This window comes from Lissotriton vulgaris, chromosome 5 (assembly GCF_964263255.1).
Source record: "Lissotriton vulgaris chromosome 5, aLisVul1.2, whole genome shotgun sequence".
Classification (NCBI taxonomy): Eukaryota; Metazoa; Chordata; class Amphibia; order Caudata; family Salamandridae; genus Lissotriton; species Lissotriton vulgaris.
The window spans coordinates 350,215,636-350,240,450 of NC_141693.1; the positions used below are offsets into that span (position 1 = coordinate 350,215,636).

General features: G+C 46.2%; 1 protein-coding gene across 3 annotated transcripts in view; it reads left to right on the forward strand.

The window, feature by feature from the left end:
• Positions 1 to 24,815, forward strand: part of TMEM269 (transmembrane protein 269) — a 146,699-nt gene that overhangs the window by 57,318 nt on the left and 64,566 nt on the right. For all 3 annotated transcript variants that reach the window (XM_086921615.1, XM_086921614.1, XM_086921613.1), the window contains one exon: positions 1,928 to 2,075. In XM_086921615.1, coding sequence (XP_086777741.1) covers positions 2,035 to 2,075 — 41 coding nt within the window. In that variant the 5' untranslated portion in view covers positions 1,928 to 2,034. The remainder of the gene's footprint in view (positions 1 to 1,927; positions 2,076 to 24,815) is intronic.

The following is a 24,815-nucleotide window of genomic DNA, read 5'->3' on the forward strand; positions in this document are numbered from 1 at the left end:
TCGGTGTGCGTGTCTGCACTCGTGTTTTGCAGGCGCGCACGCCTGAAGACGGGCAGTGATTTCTTCGGCCCATACACGGGTGCAGATTATAATTTGATTACACTTCTTATGCGGGGATCGAGTACCATATCGTACTAACACATTGGGGATTCTCTATACATATGGTTCATCTGGCTACTACGAGAACCAGACTACGGAATTAAGCCCAGAGGAAGTCTTAGGGTGACACAGCCATTGACGAAACACACGTTGGCTGGCAGAATAATCAGAATTCAGTTAAAAAAACTGAAACGATTGAATAACATAAAGGTCATTGGAGGACTTTTATTTGTGTTTATATAAGATTGCGTGTGCTAAGAGACCTGTTTTCAGTCAACATTTTTTGTTTGTTGGCCCTAGCAAAATGGATTTGAGGAGGGTTAAACTTTTCTCTAAAGGCGCTCGCTCTATTGCTATTCTGTGGGCTTTCATGGTTTTCATACATACATTTGTCAACACCCTAATACCGTATTTATACTTCGGTCTGCCGTTGATTCATTTTTTTAAACAAAACAAATCACATTTGTAGATCATTTAGGGACTATTTGCATAATAAAGTGAGTCTCATACGAGATGGTTAAATACTTATTGTTAATGTCAAAGTGCAGTTGAGAAATGGCAGATGGTGTCGTGTGGCTATAATCAAATATGTGTTGGGAGGGGTCCCTGACTGATGTCCCAATCCTAAGAAAATAAATATATACATCCATACATACATGCATGCATGTATTTGTCTTTCCTCATGTCGTGTGATAATTTTGAAAGAATAACTGTTTGCCCTGGAGGATTTGGAATTTTAATGTTAAAGCAAGCTTTTTAAGCTATGTTTTACTTTCCCAACTCTTGCCCTAATTCTTTTTTAGATCACAAGACAAGGCGGAATGACTGCCTCTAAGGAGGAAAACAGCAATATTTATCAGTTCCACCTGGATGATATGATGCACAGAACAGTATGCGATTAACTGTGTTTCAGTTACTGCACTACACCTACATTTGAGCCATTTATATATATTTATGTACCGTCATGGGGGACTCAGTTATTTGGGAAAATGTCATGTGCCTTTTGTATTGACAGATATAGGTCACTGAATATGAATGATGGTAAAAGAAAAATCAATAGTGATTTTTGTTTAATCATTTTCACTTTTCATCGTATTAACTTTAACAGCTGCTAAAGCTTCTGTGGGACAATACAAACGTCCCCCTCTGGGGTTACACACTACTTTGTGTAGGGTACATGACTTGTGAATAACAGCAATTCAACTCAGCTGACACGACTAGAGAGGGTATATTTAGCAGCTAAGTGCAAGTAAAATGGCCTTGTCTATGAAGGCATTCGATATTATATTAGGGAGGACACATTTAAGTCTCACTGGCTTTCAATACATATTTCCTGTTTGCTACGAACCAGTGAAGGCTTATGTGTTCTGCTAGTATAAACTAATAAGAATAATCGTTGGCTATAGCCACTTGTTAGGGATCTATATACAGTATCTAAATTTGATGAAGGATATGTTGAATTTATGACCATCTGCACTCACGGTGCACAAAATAAAGGAACAAAAAAATAAAACATTAACATTTAGTCTTGTTAAAACACGGTTCCATGTTAGTTACATTAGCATCGGCTGAGAATGAGATTTTGAGACTTAAAGACAACTGCGAGGGCATGAGTTCCAGAATAGATGCCTAAAACTCGGTTCTCCCGAAAAATATAGGGAAGACCAGTGAAAGGTTTCTCACTTGTGTAAGAGATTCAGTTTCCCCCAGCCAGAGCTTTGGTGCTCTTTTGCCTAAAACCTGCGGGGTACTAGTTTCTATTCATGCCCTAAATTTAAGGAGGTTCTTACTACTTTCTTGTTATAACTACTTTTTGTCTGGTCTTTAGGCGTGTTTCAAAGCACCAAGAAGCTGTTCCTGAGCGAGCAGCTAGGATGTACCGAAATCGCTGATTTTGCCCGTAAGAATGCTGCCAACGCCTTATCCCTGGCTAATATGGTTGTGGGCCTTTCATCGATTCTATGCAGTTTACATGGGTGAGTGCAAATGATGGTAGCTATGAAGACCCGTGAGAGAACATAATGAGAGAATAAAAGTTTTAGTATGACACAGATATAATTAGATGAAATCTGAATTCGTTTTTCACTGTAGGAAACTGAAACCGTACGAAATTTGTATTTTGATGAAGGAATGTTTCATTTCCCTTAGCATAGCGTAAAAACGATGTTCTGGCTTTGAATTTCCGTATCGCCCCTTACAGTTGAAAGCTTGGAACTGATTGTTTTAGCTTCCGTTCTTCTTTTGCTGCTGTTCACGATCATTCTGCGATATGAGAATCGGCATAATAGATCAGCAGAGCTAGTATCCTTACTAGCTTTAATCAGACTGCCTTGCATAACCTTTCTAAATGCATCAACTTATAGTATTCCTATTTAGGAAAGCAATAATGTTATAGGAAACCCCTAGTTTGTATTGTATTTTCCTATAGGGCACTAATCTAAATGGTAGGACATTTAAGTCTACTACAAAGAAGAGATGCATATAGTAATTTTATTTCCTTTCTTACATATTATGGTAGAAGTGGTACAGGTGTGGTAGGTCAACCACAGTATATCAAGACAGTGGTCACAGGCACACTTGCATGTCAAGCTTTTGGCAGTGTCACATTTGTCAAAGACAGGGTTGTCTTATAGTACCTCATTCAATTGTAACCGTCGGTGTACCCCACTCCAGTTAACGTGAGGCCATGTTCAGCTATTGTCACACTTACTTGTCTACATTCCCATTTTACCATAGCACATATTGCTAGACTTGACGACTACGAGGTCAAATTAAGTAATTAATTTTCCCTTGTCATCTGTCGAAACCCCCCACCCCACCGCTCTTACCTGCACCGACCGCGGCTGATTGATTGTGGTCATTATATACAGTTATGTGGCTATTGGTCATATAGTATTGATGCAGGAACTGTGAAAGTTTATTTTTGTGACAAAAACATATTCCTGAAAGTTTACACTCTATATTCTAGAGCAATTAATGATATAATGCCATTCTGTAATAGTGTAATTCTCTTCCAGGGGATCCTCATTAATAGTCATAAGCACTAAATATTCCCACGCATGTGCGCGGACCCTGGAAATAATAAAAAATATATATGGAAAACATATATATATATATATACAGCACGTTGGTTGGTGGGAGAAGAATGTGCACATGGTGCAACACAAAGCATTGGTAGACGAACATGTAGTACACATATGGAGGTACATGGACGACATTTTTGTCGTGTGGAAAGGCACTAAGAATCAGGCCTTACAATTTGTTGAAGCCATCAACATCAATCAGCTCAATCTGCAATTCACAGCACATATTGACCGATGCACAGTAAACTTTCTTGACATCACAGTGTATGAGGAAAATGGAAGGTTAGAAACACGTTTGTTTCGTAAACCTACGGCAGGGAATACATTCCTAGACGCCACAAGCTTTCATCCTCAGCACACCATCTCTAGTCTACCATATGGTGAGTTTCTGAGGATACACAGAGCGTGTAGTACCTCTGAAGCATTAATTGCAGCACAGGAAGCAGCTAGAAATAGGTTTCTGCAAAGAGGCTATAGAGCGAAACTGCTCGACTCTGCTCTCAAAAAAGCCAATGCACACGACAGACAAGCCTTGCTACAACCCCAGTCCATATCGGCCACGTTAGCCACACAAACGCTCCCTAACGTGAGCCATAGAAATAGTCTAACCACTCCTGAAATGGTTCCATGCAGGTTCATCTCTACGTATAGTAGACAGCCCAATAGGATTAAGAGCATCATCAATGCCAAGTGGCCTATAGTCATGACTGACACTGTCCTGTCACAGGTGTTACCCATTAAGCCCAACTTTACGTACAGGAATGCTCGCTCTATGCGCAGCGATCTGGTCAAAACCTGCCCTGAACTCAACCACAAAATAGATTGGCTTGGACGTAGCAAAGGCTTCTATAAATGTAGCACATGTCGTGCGTGCAAATTTGCCATTATTGTTAAAACTTTCAAAACTGCTTTCTCAGATGCCCCGGTCAGTTTGAAGGGCCACTACACGTGCCGCACTGATCATGTGGTATACATTCTGCAATGTGGTCTACGTTACGTCGGCAGCACTAAGCTGCCGGCTTATCAGCATATTTTACAACACCTCAGGGCAACTGTGAATTCTGATCCAACATATCCAGTTGCCCGACACGTCAAAATGGAGCATGACAACAACCTCAATGTGCTCAAATACTTTGTCATTGACCGTGTTCCGCTCAATAAGAGAGGAAACCGAGAAAAGCTTCTTAGACAGCTTGAGACAAAGTACATTATCGAACTTGACACCAAGGCTCCCAAAGGGTTGAAGATCTGTGAAGATCTACATCATTATCTTTAAATCACCCTGTATGGGAGCCCGAGCACATCCAACCAACTCGCTGTGACGTCCATCCTCCTCTGTTCTAGTGCATGTTTTCTGCTTTGTACATATGTCTGGGATTGAGTTTGGTCTTATTCTGTACCTGTTTCCTAACTTTTGGCTTGCGGGATTTTCCCGCTGCTCAGTGACCCCCTTCCGTTAATGCTACACTTGGTGGGGGACTCTCCGATTTATTCTGAACCAGCTCTGACATCTCGGCTCTTCCCCCATTTTCTCTAGGTTGTTCTTTATATCATTTTTTTAGCACTTGTCACTTCACAGCACATTTAGTTTAGTACTACAGATTTGGATGCACAATTGTGGAGAATGACTCTCCACCTATTTGATTAGGGGCAATATAGGTCAACAGTATATTTGTTTTTTCTTTGGTATGCCTGCGAAGTCTACATAACATGACCAATGTCCAGTTGACAGAGAGAACTTTATTAGGAATAGTGATGTTTAGGCATGCTCCAATGCTATCAAGCACATGGGTTTTTCTTGCATTTGTGCAGTCATGTTTTCTAATTTGTCACCAATATATTGTAAGAGCGTATTTAATAAGCGCCTTACATATTCCATTATTATTCATGTTTTCCTGTCAGTGTGCCTGCTCTCATCAATGAGGGCTGTTACTTTTTCATTATTTTGTCATTTTATTATCACTTCATTTCGGGCGCTTACTTATGTATTGTGTATTTTGCATTTCATATGTTATTAGAACAATGTACATGTATCCATTCTATGTATATTACTTACTTCAATGAGTCCTTCACCAACAGTTTTTTACATTTGTGTAGTTTTACATTTGTGAAAGTATTTCTTTTCTGTCCATCCAATTGGTAGTTTTGTAAAATCACGTGATTTTGACACTTTAGGAATTTAAGTCAGACCTTTGAGCAACGACGGTATGTGAGCAAGGCTACTGTGTTAGCCGAAACGCGTCATTTGTCCGTATTATTTGCACTTTGATGGAAGAATAAATCAATACTGCAGCCTACAGTGATTGAAATCACCGTAAGAGTCTGTCTCTCTGTTTGTTTTTTTTTCTCATAACAATGCAGCTACCATCTAGGAGGCTAAACAATGTAATAAAACACAAACTGCTTTTGCAAAATACATATTATATATATATATCTATATATATATATATATATATATATATATATATATATATATATATATATATATAAAAACACAAGAGGGCAAGTAGCACTTAATCTCAAGCAAGGGGTCGTACTAGGGTAGGTTTAAGGTTTCCCCGTCGTCGAAGTGGGAGTCCCACAGTAAATAAAATAGCAATAACATACCAATAACATATGTATGTAAATACATAACACATGAAATAATACTAGAAAATACATAATAACTACTCAAAAACAATTCCTACATAGGAATACATGGTAGAGAGAGAAAATACTTGTAACATATTCCTGTCATTATGCTAGTCCAAACTACAGCCAATCAGGCACCAGCACCCTTCCAGAACCTTCTCCTAAGAGCTCAGACCCTCAGATTTTCTACCGCACGTCGTGTGAAGGGAGTCTCCCTGGGCTCTGCTCAGTTTTTCTCAACTTCTTCAAGTTTTCCGGTCTTCTCAGCATGTCTTCAAGTAAGAAGTCTTTATTTAGACATTGCTCTTCTTGTGGGAAATTGCGTCTTTATTCTGAGGACCCCCACAAGAAGTGCATTTATTGTCTTTATCCCGACCATGAGGTTGGTAAATGCAAGTTTTGCAGGACTTTCTCTACAAAGACCCTTAAGGACAGAGAAGGCCGTCTCCTCATTTGGCTTCAATGACTTAAGGATAAGGATTCGGCACCGTCAGATGCAGAAAGTTTGCAATCTGGACCTTCTAAAGCAGCTTCCAAACGTAGTAGTGTGCAGGACATCCCTTCACCTTTTCTAAAGGGGAAGAAACTTTTCCTGTCTGTGGCTCCTGCGGTGTCTTCACCACCTCCTACTACGTCTACGCTCACGATACCTGGCTCTCAGGCGTCTTCTGCTGCCTCTCATCATGTTTCTGCTCCAAAACATGCTTCGTCGTCGACGGGAGCATCGACGATCGTCCCGACGATGAGATCAGCCGTCTCCGGATCGTCGACGGCAACAGCCTCCGAATCGTCGTCGACAGCTACGTCGACGTCTTCCATGTCGACTAAGGTATCTCTTAGCTTGAAGACTGTCTCATTGACGATACCTATTGCCTCGTCGTCGACGAAGAAATCCGCTTCGTCGTCAGCAAAGTCATCGTCGACGAAAGCTCACAGTAAATCTTGTTCGTCGTCGGTCCCATTGACGACCTTCATCAACGCCAACGACTTTGTCGACGACCTTCCTGTCTACGATGGTTCCGTCGACGGCGGCTCCGTCGACGGTGGATCTTTCTGCAACAACTTCGTCGACGCCTCTGCCAGCGTCGTCGGCGGCACCGTCGATGACACCGTCGACGGTGGTTCCTTCATTGTTTGCTTCGTTGCCTTTGGTACCCTTGTCTTCCACCGGGTCTGACTCTTCCACCGCCGACCCCTTGCACCATCGTCTACGGCCAGTTGACCAGCTATCCATCCCAGATCCGCAGCCTCCCTCGCCCATGTTCGCCATGGGCTCTGAGCAGGATTCTGACTCTGACAATGATGTGGGTGATTCCTTCAGAGTGGCACGCAGTCCTTCAGACTTGATTATTAAGTGCCAGGATTACGGTGAATATGATGACGACGACCAGTATTCTCAGGCAGAAGAACAATCTGTACAAGTTCCAACTGCGACACTGTTGGACGACTACAACCGGCGTTTCCCGCCTTCTTCACAGGTTTCACCTATGCCTCATGTGCCTGCGGCTGCTGTGGCTCCTGTCCCTGTTCCGCCACCATTGCCTTCACCACAGGTTCAGACGTCAGTGAAGATACACACTACGGTGTACCCGGTTGATGATGACGACGTCATTCCAGAACGGGAAGATGGAGAAGTCCACAATGATGATGATGACGCCGCCACCCACATGGCTGAGTGTGACGACTAACAAATACAGACACCTTCCCCTCCTCCGGGGATTCGCCTCCAGTGGACATTGCAAGTTTCCATCAACTGATGGATAGAGCGGCATAGCGCTTCAAGTTGCCCAGAGTCCAGAGGGAGGAGGACTGTTTCCTGTATGATTTTAAAAATCAACCATTCAAGCAAGTCCACACTATACCCATCATAGACTTTATATGGACTGAAGGGGTGAAACTCATGCAAACTCCAAATCCGCTGCTAGCTCAACTGCCTCGCCTTGAGAAAAAATACAAGGCGCCCATAGGTTCTCCAGCGTGCCTTGTCGCTCAACCAAAGCCTGACTCAGTGGTCACTCAAGCTGCCCAACGTCTTTCCCGTAAACCGGCATCTCCAATTTCAGCTCCTCTGGATCGGGAGGGTCGTCGCCTGGACGCTATTGGACGCAAATTCTCCACTATGGCATCCACTACGGTGATGGCGGCTAATGCTTTAGCCATCTTAGGACGCTACGACCGCCAGATGTGGTCGGACTTGTCTGCCCTGGTGAACCTCATCCCTGACGCTTCCAAGGCTGAAGCTTTAAAGATTCTGCAGGTTGGAGAAAGGACATCGAAGGAAATTATTGATTGCGCAGTTGACATTGCGTGCACTGGCTTTCGTCAGCTTGCTGATGCAGCGGTTTGCGTAGGCAAGGTTGGTTTCCACCTCTTTTCGCCAGGAAGTACAAACCAAGATCCTGGATATGCCGTACGACGGTGAGTCGCTCTTTGGAGTGCACATAGATGAGGCTTTGCAGTCCATTAAAAAGGACACTGATACTGCTCGCTCATGGGGGACTTTACAGTTTCGGAAACAGCCATTTCGGGGGGCACGCGGACACGGCACCTCCTCAACTTTTCGTGGAGGAAACACTCAATATCGCTCCTACCACCAGGGTAACCAACGTTACTCATCCAACCAACAGCAGTCCACCCGATAGCAGTCGTCCAAATCCTACAGGGGAAAATCCTCATATAGAGGATCTACTCCCAAACATCAATGACTTGTGTATCCCCCCCAGTGTTGGAGGTCGAATCTCTCTGTTCTTTTCTCAGTGGTCCTCCATCACCTCAGACCGCTGGGTTCTGGACATTGTGGCAAAGGGCCATGCTCTAGAGTTCCTCAAGATTCCTCCTCCCACTCCACCGTATGGCCCTCCTTCTCCCCACCTCAAGGAGCTTTTCCATCAAGTTTGTCTTCTAATTCAGAAAGGTGCTGTCGAAGTGGTTCCCAAGTCTCAGAGAGGAAAAGGAAAGGGTTTCTATTCCTGTTTCTTCCTAATACTCAAGAAGACGGGACATTGGCGACCGATTCTGGATTTACGAGCGCTCAACAGGTACCTCAAGAGCCAATCCTTCCGCATGTTTACACTAGTAGAGATCCTGTGTCTTCTCTCCATGGGCGACTTCATGACCACCATCGACCTTCAGGATGCTTACTTCTATGTTCCAAATTCTTCAAAAGCATCGGAAGTTCTTGCGCTTCCGGGTGGGACGGAGAGACTTCCTGTTCAAGGTGTTGCCCTTCGGCCTTCGGTCCGCCCCTTGTGTCTTCACAAAACTATTGGCTCCAGTGGTGGCTTACCTGCGTCTCCAAGCGTCCATATCTTTCCATATCTGGACGACTGCCTCCTCAAGTCACAATCTCGCAGACAGCTGCTTCAACACACTCGTCTTTGTCAGGACGTGTTTCGATCTCTCGGCCTAGCCATCAATGCCGACAAGTCTCAAGTCGAACCGGCTCCCCGCAGGAATTTTCTGGGAGCCACTTTAGACACAATGCTTTCAAAAACATTCGTGTTCCAGGAGCGTCAACAAAAGATCCTCCGCTTGGTGTCTCTGATTCGGGCAAGACTGTCCGTTTCAGTCCGGATCTTAAAGTCATTTCTGGGGATGGCATCGTCTTGTATTGCACTGATCCCAAATTGCAGACTGCGGACTCTCCCCATTCAGGAGGAATTGGACGTACAGTGGCGTCAGGTCACCAGTTCTTTCAACGACCTCGTGGGTGTCACTGCTCGCATGAGAACAGCTCTCCAATGGTGGGCGCAACTGTCCAACCTTCGACAGGAACTTCTTTCCTCTCCACCACTCCAGAACTCACGCTCACAACAGATGCCTCATTATAAGGCTGGGGTGCTCACCTTCAGGGCCTCTCCATCAAGGGCAAATGGTCTTTGCTTCAACGTTCCTGGCACATCAACAGGCTGGAGTTGATGGCAAATTTTCTGGCACTCAAGTCGTTCCTTCCTGTGATTCAAGGGGAATCGGTGCTCATTCAGACAGACAGTACCACCAGTATGCACTATGTCAACAAGGATGGCGGAACCAGGTCTCCACTCTTGTCTCGGCTGGCTCAGTCGATCTGGGATTGGGCAATCCGTCATCAAGTTACCCTGGCGGCTGTGCATCTGCCGGGCGACTCCAACATCCTGGCGGACTCCCTCAGCAGGTCCACTTCATCGACCCACGAGTGCGAGTTGCATCAACCAACTCTCGACCTCGTTTTTCAACGATGGGGTCGTCCGTCTCTGGATCTCTTTGCAACCCTGGAGAACTGGAAATGCCCATCTTATGCAAGTTGGCATCCCCACCAAGGGTCGTGCGGGAATGCCCTTTTGATGAATTGGTGCGATCTATTCGCCTACACTTTTCCTCCGATTCCATTGGTGCCTCGTGTGCTGTGGAAGATGCGGAGGCAGCCCTGCCACATTCTCCTGATCGCCCCCAGATGGCCCGACAGGCGTGGTTCTCAGAGTTGCTCCTTCTGTCCCAGTGCGAGCCCATCCTCCTTCATCCTCGAACAGGCCTCCTCACGATGGACAAGGGTCAGATTTGCCATCGAACCCCTCCTCTCTACAATTGTCGGCCTGGAACCTGAGCACCTTGAATTGCACATTTAAATATCTTGCCGGAATGCAGAGACATTCTCGCTCAGGCCAGAGCTCCGTCTACCATTAAGACTTACAAGCTCAAATTGAAGAGGCTCTGCCATTGGTGCGTGGCTACAAATATCCATCCTATCCATTCCACTCCGGAGCAGCTTCTTCCGTTCTTTTTGCACCTGGCTCAATCCGGGCTTTCCCTTGCTACTTTAAGAGTTTTCTTGGCGGCAAACTCTTGTTTCCGGCAGGATGGCTCCTCCTCTCTCTGCTCTTCCAGAGTTATTTGTCAGTTTTTCAAAGGACTGTTCCGAAAGTTCCCACCTCTTCGGCATCCTCCTCCCACTTGGCATCTCAATGTTGTCTTAGCACAAATAATGAAAGCGCCATTCCAGCCTATACATAGGGCGGACTTAAAGTTTCTGACCTGGAAGGTAGCGCTTCTCCTTGCTCTGACATCATCTCGTCGCGTGAGCGATCTTCACGCTTTCACTGTTAAACCTCCTTTTCTCTAATTCAAACCTGACTGTGTGGTGCTTCGCACCAACCCAACTTTCCTGCCGAAGGTGCCTACGGATTTCCATCTAAATGAACATGTTTTCTTAAAGACTTTCTTTGCCGATCCTCAATCTCCGGCAGAGCAACGATTACACTCTTTGGACATCAAACGATGCCTTAAATTTTATATCAGCAGGACAGCCCCTTTTCGCAGGTCCGATCAACTGTTCATTGCCTACAGACGCATGCGTAAAGGGCGCCATGTTACCAAGCCAACTATTGCATGTTGGATTTCTTCAGCCATTGTCTTCTGCCATCAGCAGGCCAGCAAGCCTCTAAAATCTGCAGTGAGGGCTCATTCCACCAAGGCGATGTCATCCTCTACCGACCTGTTTGCTGGTGTGCCGCTTCATCAGATCTGCCGAGCAGCCACGTGGTCCAACAGGCACACATTCACAAAGCACTACTGCCTGGATGCCATCAACTAGGCGGATACAGCAGTGGGACAGGCAGTACTTCATCATCTTTTTAACTAAGGTGAGCCTCTGTCTTTTCTCCTCCACTATGGTTTTATATGATTGCTATCAGTACTTAGATTACTAAGTACTTAGTACTTAGACTGTATGATTCTTGTCTCATTGGTTTCTCCATGCTGTTACATAGCAATCGGGCCTCTTCGGCTGTTACTGCTCTCTATTCTATTCAAGCATGTGAAGCTATGAAACTGTTACTGCTCTCTATTCTATTCAAGCATGTGAAGCTATGAAAGACACCCTAATACTGGAGAAGATCAATTGTTACTTACCTGTAAACAGGTGGTTCTCTAGTATTGGTGTCTTTCATAGATTCACATGCGACCCACCCACCTCCCCTCAGAGGCTCGCTTCTCCTCATTGACTCTTTTGTCACTCTTGTGCTACGAAAATCTGAGGGTCTGAGCTCTGAGGAGAAGGTTCTGGAAGGGTGCTGGCGCCTGATTGGCTGTAGTTTGGACTAACATAATGACAGGAATATGTTACAAGTGTTTTCTCTCTCTACCATGTATTCCTATGTAGGAATTGTTTTTGAGCATTCATTATGTATTTTCTAGTATTATTTCATGTGTTTTGTATTTACATACATATGTTATTGGTATGTTATTGCTATTTTATTTACCGTGGGACTCCCACTTCGACGACGGGGAATATTCTAGCATGTGAATCTATGAAAGACACCAGTACTGGAGAACCACCTGTTTACAGGTAAGTAACAATTGTTCTTATGTAGTGTAGGGGGTCATGCTAGGGATAGTGTTTAGGGTTTAAGGTAGTGCAGTGGTGTTTGTGTAGTGAGGGGGTCGTGCTGTCCTAGTGTTTTATGGTAGTGCAGTAGTGTTTGAGTAGTGTAGGCTGTTATGCTGGGGTAGATTTAAGGTTTAGGATACTGAAATGGTGTTTGGGTAGTGTAGGGGTCATGTTGTGGTAGTGTTTTAGGGTTTAGGGTAGTACAGTGGTGAATGGGTAGTGTAGGAGGTCGTGCTGGAGTAGTTTTAAGGTTTAGAGTACTGCAATGGTGTTTGGGTAGTGTAGGGGGTCGTGCTGAGGTAGTGTTTTATGGTTTATGGTAGTGCAGGGATGAATGGGTACTGTAGGGGGTCGTGTTGGAAGTATATTTAGAATTTAGGGTTGTGCACTGGTGTTTATGTAGTGCAGGGGATCGTGCTGAATTACTCTTTTAGGGTAGTACAGTGGTGTTTGGGTAGTGTAGAAGGTCGTGCTGGGGTACTGTTTTAGGGTTTAGGGTAGTGCAGTGGTGTTTGTGTAGTGACAGTAGTGTTTGAGTAGTGTAGGGTGTCATGCTGGGGTAGATTTAAAGTTTAAGGTTTAGGGTAGTGCAATGGTGTTTGAGTAGTGTAGGGGGTCGTGTTTGGGTACTGGTTTATGGTTTAGAGTAGTGCAGTTGTGTTTATGTAGTGTAGTGGGTCGTACCGGGGTAGATTTAGAGGTTAGGGTAGTCCACTGGTGTTTGTGTAGTGTAGGGGGTCGTACTAAGGTACTCTTTTAGGGTAGTAAAGTGGTGTTTGGGAACTCAAGGTGTCATGCTAGGGTAGGTTTATGGTTTAGGGTAGTGCAATAGTATTTGCGTAGTGTAGGGGATCGTATTGGGGTAGTGTTTTAGGGTTTAAGGTAGTGCAGTGGTATTTGGGTAGTGCAAGAGGTCATGCTGGAGGTAGTGTCACTGCAAGAGTACATGTACTTATATGTCTGCAAACATATCAACCAACCAAATTATTCTATCTTAATTTTCCCAAATGGACACTGACTCACAGTGTGATTCTAGACAAATAACAATATTTTTTATAAATGGAGTAGTAGAGTAGTACAGTGGTGTTTGGGTAGTGACGAAGGTCGTGCTAGGATAGTGTTCTAGGGTAGTACAGTCGTGTTTGGGTAGTGTAAGAAGTCGTGCTGAGGTAGATTTAAGGTTTAGGGTAGTGCAATGGTGTTTGGTTAGTGTACGTTGTCGTGCTGGGGTAGTGTTCTAGGGTAGTGCAGTGGTGTTTATGTAGTGTAAGAGGTCATGCTAGGGATAGTGTTTTAGGGTTTAAGGTAGTGCAGAGGAGTTTGTGTAGTGTAGGGGGTCGTGCTGGGTAGTGTTCTTGGGCAGTGGTGGTGTTTGGGTAGTGTAGGAGGTCGTCCTGGGGTAAGTTTAAGGTTTAGGGTAGTGCAATGGTATTTGGATAGTGTAGAGGGTCGTGCTGGGGTAATGTTTTAGTGTTTAGGATAGTGCAGTGGTATTTGTGTCGTGTAGGGGGTCATGCTGTGATACTGTTTTAAGGTAGTGCAGTAGTGTTTATGTATTGTAGGGTGTCATGCTGGGGTAGATTTAAGGTTTAGGGTAGTGCAATGGTGTTCGGGTAGTGTAGGGGTTGAGCTGGGGTAGTGTTTTAGGGTTTAGTGTACTGCAGTGGTGAATGGGTAGTGTAGTGGGTAGTGCTGGGAGTAGATTTAGAGTTTAGGATAGTGCAGTGGAGTTTGTGTAGTATAGGAGGTTGTGCTGAAGTAGATTTAAGGTTTCCAGTACTGCAATGGTGTTTAGGTAGTGTAGGGGGTCGTGCTCAGGTAGTGTTTTACTGTTTAGGGTAGTGCAGTGGTGAACGGGTAGTGTAGGGAGTCGTGCTGGGGTAGATTTAGGGTAGTGCAGTGGTGTTTATGTAGTGTAGGAGATAGTGCTGAAGTACTCTTAGGGTAGTACAGTGGTGTTTGGGTAGTGTAAGGGGTCGTGCTGGGGTAAGTTTAAGGTTTAGGGTAGTGCAATGGTATTTGGGTAGTGTAGGGGGTCGTGCTGGAGTAGTATTTTAGAGTTTACGGTATTGCAGAGATGAATGGGTACTCTAGCGGGTCGTGCTGGAAGTATATTTAGAATTTAGAGATGTGCACTGGTGTTATGTAGTGCAGGAGATCGTGCTGAATTACTCTTTTAGGGTAGTACAGTGGTGTTTGGGTAGTGTAGAGGGTCGTGATGGGGTACTGTTTTAGGGTTTAGGGTAATGCAGTGGTGTTTGTGTAGTGTAGGGGTTTGTGCTGTGATAGTGTTTCAAGCTAGTGCAGTAGTGTTTGAGTAGTGTTGGGTGTCATGCTGGGGTCGATTTAAGGTTTAGGGTAGTGCAATAGTGTTTGGGAAGTGTAGGGGTCGCGCTGGGGTAGTGTTTTAAAGTTTAGGGTAGTGCAGTGTTGAATGGGTACTGTAGGGGGTCGTGCTAGGGGTAGATTTAGAGTTCAGGGTAGTGCAGTGGTGTTTCTGTAGTATAGGGGGTCATGCTGGGGTAGATTTAGGGTTTAGGGTAGTGCAGTGGTGTTTGTGTAGTGTAGGGGGTCGTGCTGGGGATACTCATTTAGGGTAGTACAGTGGTGTTTGGGTACTGCAAGGGGTTGTGCTGATTGATGAATCTTTGCAAAATATTCCAAACTTTTGGCCAGCTCTGGTCCGCTCCTATCCTGAAAGTTTCGGGGTGATTTGTCAAGTGGGGGCCGTGAAAAAAGGAGAGTCCCAAAACGTGTTTTCCCCATGCAATTTTCCATAGGACCTTAAGCCCGAACGGTTGAACGGAATTACACCAAATTTGGCAAAGAGGTAGTCCTCAGTTTAGACTTGTGCCTTTTGCTTAAATGGTGTCAATCTATTCAGCAGTTGCTGAGAAAATTACAGTTAAAGTCATTTATATATCTATGGGCGCTGTGGTTCCGCGGAGTGTGCGAGGATCGTCATCGTACCATAAGCGCACCCTTCCGATCACACGCTGAATGCTAATTGGCTGTCAAGTGGTTGTCAACATTCGAAACCAGGAACTGTTGGCAGCCATTTTGTGCCTCTGTAGAAGCGAGGCTGAGGAAGTCAGTGGAATATGTGTGCAAACCGTAGAAAGGGGGCAGGGTAGAAATAATTTAACCCTCTAGACCTGCTTAGGGGGTCCCAGAAGGACCCCTAGGGCCCACAAGTTTATTTTATTTTTTAAACCCGGCAGGTGCGTGTAGGGTGCGCGGACTCTGCCGTAAAAAAATAAAGCTTCTTTTATAATAAGCCCCCGGGGGGGCCAAATCCCGGGGGAAAAATTCATAAATTTCGAGGGGCCCCGGAGACCGCCACCCCCGGGGCTACAAAATAAATTGTTGGGAGGGGCTAAAAAGCCACTCCCAGTATAATTTGTGGGGGGGGGGGCTTAACGACCCCTCAAGCCCCGGGGACTACCACCCCCGGGGCTTTCTGTATTGTGTGAGGGGGTCTGCATGGCCTCCCTCCTGGGGTCCTCGAGAGTCCTGGGGACCGCAACCCCTTAAGGCGGCTCCTGGAGTGTCCTGGGGTGCCCACCCCCAGGACACTGTTGTTTGCTACGAGAGGGTGGGAGTGTTTGTGCACGACTTCTATGCGTTGAGTGCACGACTCTAATGCATTGGGTGCGCGACTCTGAACAAAAAAATACCCATCGCATAAAGCTACAGACTGTAAAGTATGTCATACTTTTTCTGGTAAAACTATTAAGGAGGCTACTTTTATGGCTCCAAAATCTTAAAGCAAGAAAGGAGCCCCTGTCAGAGACTCAAAGTGAGGACTCATTGTCATCTTTCAGAAAGTCATAAAAGAGAAAGAGGGACTCTTCCCATCCTTATTCCTCTCTAGAGCTGAAGAGGGTCCCTTTGGAGTGGCACTCAGCCCTTCCGAATTGCATATCAAGTGTCAGCCAGAGGATGATGAGGAGGAGTATTATGAACAAACTTATTACGCTCCTGCAGAGCCTTACCATCAAGAGTGTCAAGAAGAAATGGTCTCTCTACCTTATGGTATCTGACCTGCAGCTCATGCTCAGTGATTATTGCTGGTGCTTCACTCCATCAGTGCATCCCACCAGACCGCCAACTCCGCCAGCAACAATGCCACCTAGGCAGGTTTCACTATCACTGCCTCTACCACAACTTGTCTGCGCCAAATCAGCTTACCCCGCAAGTAGCTACCCTCCAGGATCCCACATCATCAGAAGATGACAGGGAAGAGGGTGAGCTACTGGACAGTAATTCCGAATGGGATTATTACATGATTCCACTTCCCTCATCTCCAACGCAGCCTCCTCCATACTGGAGGATTTCATCTCGACCTGCCCGAGACAGCTGCAAAAAGGTTTGTATTCCTAGTACCTAGAGAGCAAACATTGTTTTCTATATTACTTTAAGGAGCTGTTCTTTAAATCTACCAGCCCTTTACCTATTATCGACTATACTTGGGAGGAAGGCATTAAGGTCATGATGACCCCAGCTTCATTGGCGGCAGTCTTACTGCGCCTTCACACAAAATACAAGGCTCATGAAGATGCTCCTGCATGACGCACTAGGCACCGTAAACCGGATTCATTGTCAACCAAACCACCCAGTGCAGATCCAAGAACCCATCTCAGCGCTTCTAGATAAAGAGGGTAGGTGCTTTGACAATATTGGGAACGTTTTTCCTCAATGTCGGTGTTAGATCTGGTGGTCTCTAGTTACGCCTCATTGGTTCTTCAAGACCCATGATCATGCCTTTGAAGGTCCGGGTAAATCTTTCAACCAGCCCATTACCTTGTGGGTGGTAAGGAGTGGTGAACTTGTAGGTAACACCACACTCCTTCCACAGAGACTTCATATAATTGGAAATGAAGTTTGTACCTCGGTCAGACACAACCTCTCTGGGGAACCCCACACCGGAGAAGATCCCCATCAGTGCACGTCCCACCACGGGGGCCGTCACTGTCCTGAGCGGAATGGCTTCCGGGTACCGGGTAGCATGGTCCACCAAGACCAGGATGAACCTGTTGCCCATGGCTGCCTTGGGGTCCAGTGGCCCCACAATGCCCACCCGTTCAAAGGGGGTACTGACTACAGGAAAAGGTTGGAGAGGGGTCTTGTGTCTTCTTCCACTTTTCCCACTTGCTTGGCAAGTTTGACAGGTCCTACAATGAGTATCTGAACTCTTCCGCATCTGGGGCCAATAAAAGTGGGAGACACGCCTTTCAAAGGCCTTGTTCTGCCCCAGATTACCAGCTAAAGGAACATCATGAGCCATACCCAGTAGGAAAGCTATGAAGAGCTGGGGTACCACCAGCACACGGGCTGACCCAGGCTCAGCAACCTTAGGCTCGCTATACAGGAGACCATTCTCCCAGTAGATCCAATGTGATCCAGACTGATCACCTGCTGCCTGGTTTGTGGCCTGTTGCCTCAAACCCACAAGAGAAGGGCACCTCTGCTGCTCTTCACAAAATTCCTCCCTGGAGGGACCCCTTTCTTGCTGCCAATGGGTCAGCTCAGGTAGGTTCCCCAGTTGAGACACTTTCTCACCAGTGAGTTCCAGGGCATCCCCCTGAAGGTCTGCCTCCTCCTGGACCGTGGGGGCTGTTTTCCCGCGCTCCTACCTCTTCTCTTTAAGGCTGGTCCCTGGGCCATACTTCAGGCTCCAGGGTCTCTTGAACACCCTTAGCAGCTGAAGACCGAGTGGTCACACACGCCCACTCAGGCAGACCAAACATCTCTAAATGTGCCTTCCTCTCCACCTTAGCCCAAGGGGAGCTTTCTAAATCATTGCCTAACAGACATGGATGGCCTCACAGCTACTTGAAGAGTACCCCCCCACTCAAATGGAACTTGAGCCACTTTGCAATGGCTCTCTGTGTTGTCAGCTGCAACAACTGGGAAGAATGCATTGGGGACCACCTGCTCTTCAGACACCAGGTGACACTTGACAGCTATCACACTTGCTCCGGTGTCTCTCAGAGCCTCCACTCTATTGCCATTGATGGTCACCCACTGCCTGTATTTCTTAGTGTTATCAGGCAACTGAGTTTTAGGGACCATCTCAAAGTCTCCTAATGAGACAAGGGACATTTCTGCGGGACCCCACCCACATTGGGCACCCATCTCCTCCCCACCCAGGGCTACACTGGCCATCTGACGGGGTGGTGCACGGGGTGGCACATGCTGACCCTTTTGGAGACACTGGTGATCATACCAACGGTGTCCCACCTGCTTACACTGAAAGCAGGTAACAGGCCTCCTATGAACAGGTTTACCTGTCGGGGTCCTGACTTTTTCTCAGGGGGAGGCTGGGAACCCATACCTTGGTTCCCTTGGGAATTACTTTGGGGACCTTTTTGGAACTCCCTCTGTTTACCCGTGTCCCCCGCCCCCCCCCCCCACTCTTCTGCTTGGGACCCTGCACTCCCACAAGACCCTTGTGGACCCTGGTACTGACCCAACGGTCCGCCTCCTCAGCAAGCTTTCTAGGGTTAGTCAACTTGCTATCAATAAGGTGCTGGCGTAGCTCTGGAAAACAATTATCAAACAAGTGCTCCCTGGCAATAAAATCATAGAGAGCTTGAAAATTATCCACATTGCTACCCCTCACCCAACCATCCATAGCTCTGCAAAAGAAAGACACATATTCTACTCAAGTGGCTCCCTCCAACTTCTTACAATTCCTGAACCTCTGTCTATAGAGTTCTGGAATGAAACCATACCTTGTCATCAGTGCTCCTTTCATGTGGTGATAAGACATCCTATGCTCACTGGGTAGGGCTAACAAAGTATCCCTCCCCTCAGTCAGAAAGCGGCCCCACAACCCCGCTCCCCAATCCTTCTCAGGGACCCGGTGGGCCAACATTGCTATTTCATAGGCTGCAAACCACTGCCCAATATCTTCACCGTTGTGGAAATCTTTGATGACATCCTTGGGAATATGTACCCTGCCTTCTGAAGGCACAGATGGTGTGCTGCCACCAGAGGGATTGATTTCTAAGCCCTTGGCCTTGATCTCTAACTTCCTCAACATCCTCTCATGCTCCATTCTCATTTTCTCTCTTTCCAAAGACAACCTGTTATTCTGTTTCCCTCTGACTCTCCATCTTAAGCTTAGCCATCTCCAGCTTGTGTGCCCTATTTCTCTCCCTGTCTTCCAACTCTCTGGGGGACAGGTCTTTGGAAGAGATGCTGCTGCCAGGTGGGGACGGAACCCCTCCCCTGGCTGGAAACACTGGCCTATCAATTTGCCCATCTGCATTCCCAACTGGCTCCACCACAAGATCAGGGACATTTCTGGCTTCTACCCAGGCCCTCAGCGCCTTTTGGTAGTCTTTCTTTTTAGAAATGCCTGGTGTAGCAACTTTCAATTTCCTGCAGAGATACTTGAGCTGTTTTACAGTGTAGGTTTCCAACCTCTCTTCCTCAAAATCAAGATCCATAGATGCAACAGATGCTGGTTTACTCATGGTAGTAAGAATTGGGAGCTTTCAGGAAAAATAACAGTTCCAAGGAATAAGTATACGGTCGCGTTTGGTCTGCACTCACTTGTAGTGTAAACCAATCACTGTAAATGAAACACAAATGTAAAGTCCAAATCCGCTGACCACCAATGTTAGATCTTGGGGTCTCTAGTTGGCAATGGTATTCACCTTTGTCCAAATAGGGACCCTTACTTATAAGTCAGCATAAGGGGATTACAGTCCTTAATAACCCCTGCTCACCCCCTTGGTAGCTTGGCACGAGCAGACAGGCTTATCTCAGAGGCAGTGTGTTAAGCATTTGTGAATATACACAGTAATACAGTGAAAACACTACAGGTGGACACAACACAGGTTTTATAAAAATAAGTATTCTTTATATAGACTTGCCACAAGACCACAAACAACAACAATTCTCAATACTACACTCAAGATTGCTTAAAAGATGATTAAAGTTGCTTAGTTCAAGTTGATGGTACATACGACAAAGTTCTCAACAAAGTACCTGGATGCGTAACGCAAAGTAAACAAAAAGCTTGCAAAAGGGGAGATGCGTCGGTTCCGGGATCCGGGAAATGGTTGCGTCTTGCCTCAATGCTTGCGCATAGTAGGGGACTCGTTGTGAGCCTTACCGGTGCAGAGATGATGTGTAGATTCTCGGCCTGCGGGCCCGTTGCTGTGCGCAAGATGGCGCCTTGATGCGATGCGATGATCCGGTTGCGATGCGAGAAGATGGCGCCCTTGACGCGGCGATGCGATGGTGCCCTGGCAGCCTTGCGACAACTCTGTACTTTGGAGCCACGACAGGCCCTGCGACAAGCTTCTACGGTGATGCGATGGCGACTCTCACAATGGCACAATGGCGTCCCACTTCTCCGGTGATGCAACAGCAGGCAGCTTCGATGAACACACGCTTCCAGGGAAATACGGCGAAGGCTCGCTTCTCCGGCGATGCGACGATTTCAGCTGCGGCGGTGACACGCTTTTTCTCAATGCGTCGCGCTTCCAGCGGCATGCAAGTGTCTGAAGTCAGACTTCCCAGTAAGGAAATTCAGGAGTAGCTGGAGGTGAAGTTTTTTGTCTTTGAGACTTCAGCAGGAAGCAAGCACAGTTCAAGCCCTTGGAGAATATTCTGTAGATGATGAAAGTCCTTAAAAAGGTCCTTCTCCTTTCCCTTGGCTGTGGAGCAACCACTGCAGGCAAACCCAGCAAACAGCACACTGGCAGAGGGGCAGTCCAAACTCCTGCAGCTTCCTTGGTTCTTCTCCTTGGCAGAAAGGTTTTTTGTTCCAGAAGTGATGTAATTTCTTGGGATCAGGGTCCCAATATTTAATATACTCCAAAATCCTTTGTTCTCTGAAGGCAGAGAGGCCTCTGCCTAGTCCAAACCAGTTCCTGAGCACTTTGTTTACATGACTCTCTTCTTCCTTTCACTGTGCAGGGCAGAGACATCAGCCGCCCCACGGGAGGTGGAGCCGGCACAGGGGAGGGAAGATACAGCTCTGGAGCAATCTGTTGACATGATTCCTCCTCTCCTTTCACAGTGCAGGGCAGAGACATCAGACAAGCCACAGGGGGTGGAGCCAGCATTGTAGAGGGAAGGCCAAGCCCTATTCAGGTCCCAGGTGCAACTCCTCCCTCCCATCTAGATACAGATCTCTCTATTCACCACTGGGCTGTCCCAGCCTGTCTCATGGAATCCCCCAGCCATGTCACTCACAAACCCAGACAAGGAATACACAACCCAGCAGAGGCAGGCCTGGATAGTTAGGCAAGAAAATACCTACTTTCTAAAAGTGGTATTTTCAAACACAGAATATTAAAATCAACTTTACTAAAAGATGTATTTTATTATTCTGAGTTCAGGTATACTAAATTCGAATTTCTACCATGTTCCCTGAGTCAGTTAGGATTATAAGAATGTAATAATCTTAACTGCCCATTCTGGCCTAAGGAGAACACGTAGCCTTCAATAGTGAAAAACGAAAATGGCTGTAATTCACTATTAAAACATGCAACGCACATTAGAGCAGGTCCTACCTTATACTTCCAATGCACCCTGCACTTGGGCCTACCATAGGGGTGTCTAATATGAAGCAAAGGCAAGGTGTAGGGACTGGCAAGTGGGTGCACTTGGCCAGGTTGACATGGCAGTGCTAGACTGCACATAGGCCTTGCAATGTCAGGCATGAGACACATTTTACAAACTGCTTCTGTGGGTGGCACAACCAGTGCTGCAAGCCCACCAGCAGCATTTGATTTACAAGCCCTGGGCACACATGGTGCACTGTACTAGGGGCTAACAGATAAATCAAATGACCCAATCATGGAATCCAATTAGTATATCAATTTTAACATAGGGAGCACTTGCACTGTGGCACTGATTAGCAGTGGCACAGTGCCCAAAGGATATAAACAGCAAAAACATACCAAAACAGAGGAGGCAATCCGTCAAAAATGGAAGGGAGACTCACGCCAATGATGTATGGTCTAACAGTCGGCTATAACGTTCAGAGCAGCCAACTCTTAGCACTTCCGTGAAGGTATGACCGACAGATGTGGTTGGATATTGCTCTGGACATCGACCAGTTATTAGAGTATGTCAGAGCAGAAGCCAAGAAAGTTTCGGATGAAGGTGAGCTCACATTCTGTGAAGTAATAGATTGCGCCACGGTTATCATCATTACTGGTTTCCGGCAATTAGCCGGTGCTGCAGCGCGCAGGCATCCTTGTTGGCAAAGGCTACATCTTTCCGACCGGAGGTTCAGACCAAAATATTAGACATCCCCTATGACGGAGAAGCCAGTCGTCTTTGAGAAACACATAGTTGAGGCCCTCCCGGCTATCTAGTCTGATATAGACACAGCGAAGTCTTTGGGAAACTTGCAATTTAAGAAAGTGCCTTTTCGTGGCTCAATTGGAAGAAGACAACCTTCATACAGAGGGGGCTACCAACAATAGCATTACCCCTTCTACTCCTCATCCGCTCAACAATCTCGTCCCCAATACCAGCGGAGGAACCCACCGCAATCCTCATATGTCAGACCAATTCAGAGGGGAAAATCGGGACGTCAGGGAAAGGGCACCACCGACATCAATGATGTACCTCAGGCTCCAGCTACTTCCTTCATTCCTGCCTTCTGCCTCGATGGCAGAGTTACCAACTTTGTCCATCAATGGCAGAAAATTACCAACAATCAGTGGGTTCTAAACCTGATACAATTTGACTACACATTGGAAATCCTCCAAAGACCTCCACCTTCCATTCACAAGTATCTGCAACTTCTCAAATTGCAGATAAAAAAATGCTAAAAAAGGGAGCTATAGAGAGAGTTCCTATGGTCCACATAGGGAAAGATTTCTACTCCTGTTTCTTCTTAATATGCAAGAACTCAAGGTAGTGCATACTGATTATTAGACCTCGGGAGCCTCAACGTCTTCTTCAGGAAGCAGTCATTCTGTATGGTAACACTACAAGAGGCGCTGCTGCTCGTGAACCAGGGGACTTTATGGCAACCCTCGACCTCCAAGATGCCTATTTTCACCTACCCCTCCATTCAAAACAAAAGAAATTTCTATGGTTCCAGTTCAAGGTGTTTCCCTTTAGCCTCAAATCCACTCCTCGCATCTTCACAAAGTGCCTCACACCTATAGTAGCTTTTCTCAGGCAACACAACCATGAAGTCTTTCCTTAGCTATACAACTGGTTGGTCAAGGCTCCTTCCAAACACACTGCACATGCTTCCACAATAGCCTGCACGAATGTCTTCAAACAGCTAGGTCTCAAGTTTAATCTAGAGAAATCCAATCTTCATCAGTCACAGACCATAGCATTTTTTGGGGCCGCGCTGGACACATTCTCCAACGCATATCCTACACAGGAGAGAACTAAAACTTGTGATGCTGGCACAAGCCATCCAAAGAAAAAGTTTCTTTCTGTTTGCCTCTACGAGTCCCTTCTAGGAATGATGTTCTCTTGCATTGTTCTCATCCCATTTTTTCATCTACGCATGGGTCTACTTCAGGAGAAATTGGACGAACAATGGGTGCAGGTGACAGATTTGTTCAACCTCATCCAGGTCCCTCTAACAATGGTCAGCGTCTTATCCTGGTGGACGAAGCCGGAACATCTGTCAGTCTGACTCTTTTCGCACTCTAACTTCCTGTCTAGTCATTACCGTTTTCGCACTCTAACTTCCCGTCTAGTCATTACCGTAGCTTCCCTTAAAGGATGGGAAGCTTATCTCGAAGTCAGTGGAATTTAGCAACAAGCTCGATGTCCTTTACATATCAACTTGCTAGAGTTCAAATCAGTGCATCTCGCCTTGCAGGCTTTTTGCCCAAGAATTCATAATTATGTAGTGCTCGCCTGCACAGACAATACAACAACAGTGCACTACATTAACAAGCAGGGTGGCACAAGATCCCACCTGCTATCCCAGGAAGCACAAACAATATGGAAATGGTCCATCCATCACAAGGTGCGTCTGCGAGCGGAACATGTTCCTGGGAAGCAGAACCTATAGTGGACACTCTAAGCTGGCTTCCATCTTCATGTCACGAGTGGGAGCTGCACCAGAGGACCCTAGACAACATCTTTCTCCTAAGGGCCAATCCAAATCTGGACCTCCTTGCTACTCCCCAGAAACGCAAATGATGGTTTTATGCAAGCTGTCATTACCAACAGGGATCGTGGTGGAATGCATTTTCAATAGCATGGTCCGGCACCTTTGCCTACGCTTTCCCTCCGATTCTTCTCAAAGAGTCTTAGGAAAAGCAGAACCCTGCAAGCTAATTCTCATTGGTCCATCTTGGGTGTGCCACCACTGGCTCACGGAGTTGCTTCTCCTATCTCAAGAGCGTCACATTCAATTGAAGACGTTTCCCACTCTTCTGACAATGAATCAGGGCAAAGTGCCTCATTTGGATCCCAAGTCTCTTCATCTATCAGAATGGCTTCTGGGACCATGAATTCCGCCCCATGACTGTACCATCGGAATGTAGAGAAATCCTAGCTAGGGCCCGTGCGATAGTAGCAATAAAATGTATTACCTCAAATTGAAAAGATTTTGCATCTGGTGTCATCAGGTTAAGATGCATCCTTTCTCCTCCTCTCTGGAAGAAATTCTCCCATATCTTCAT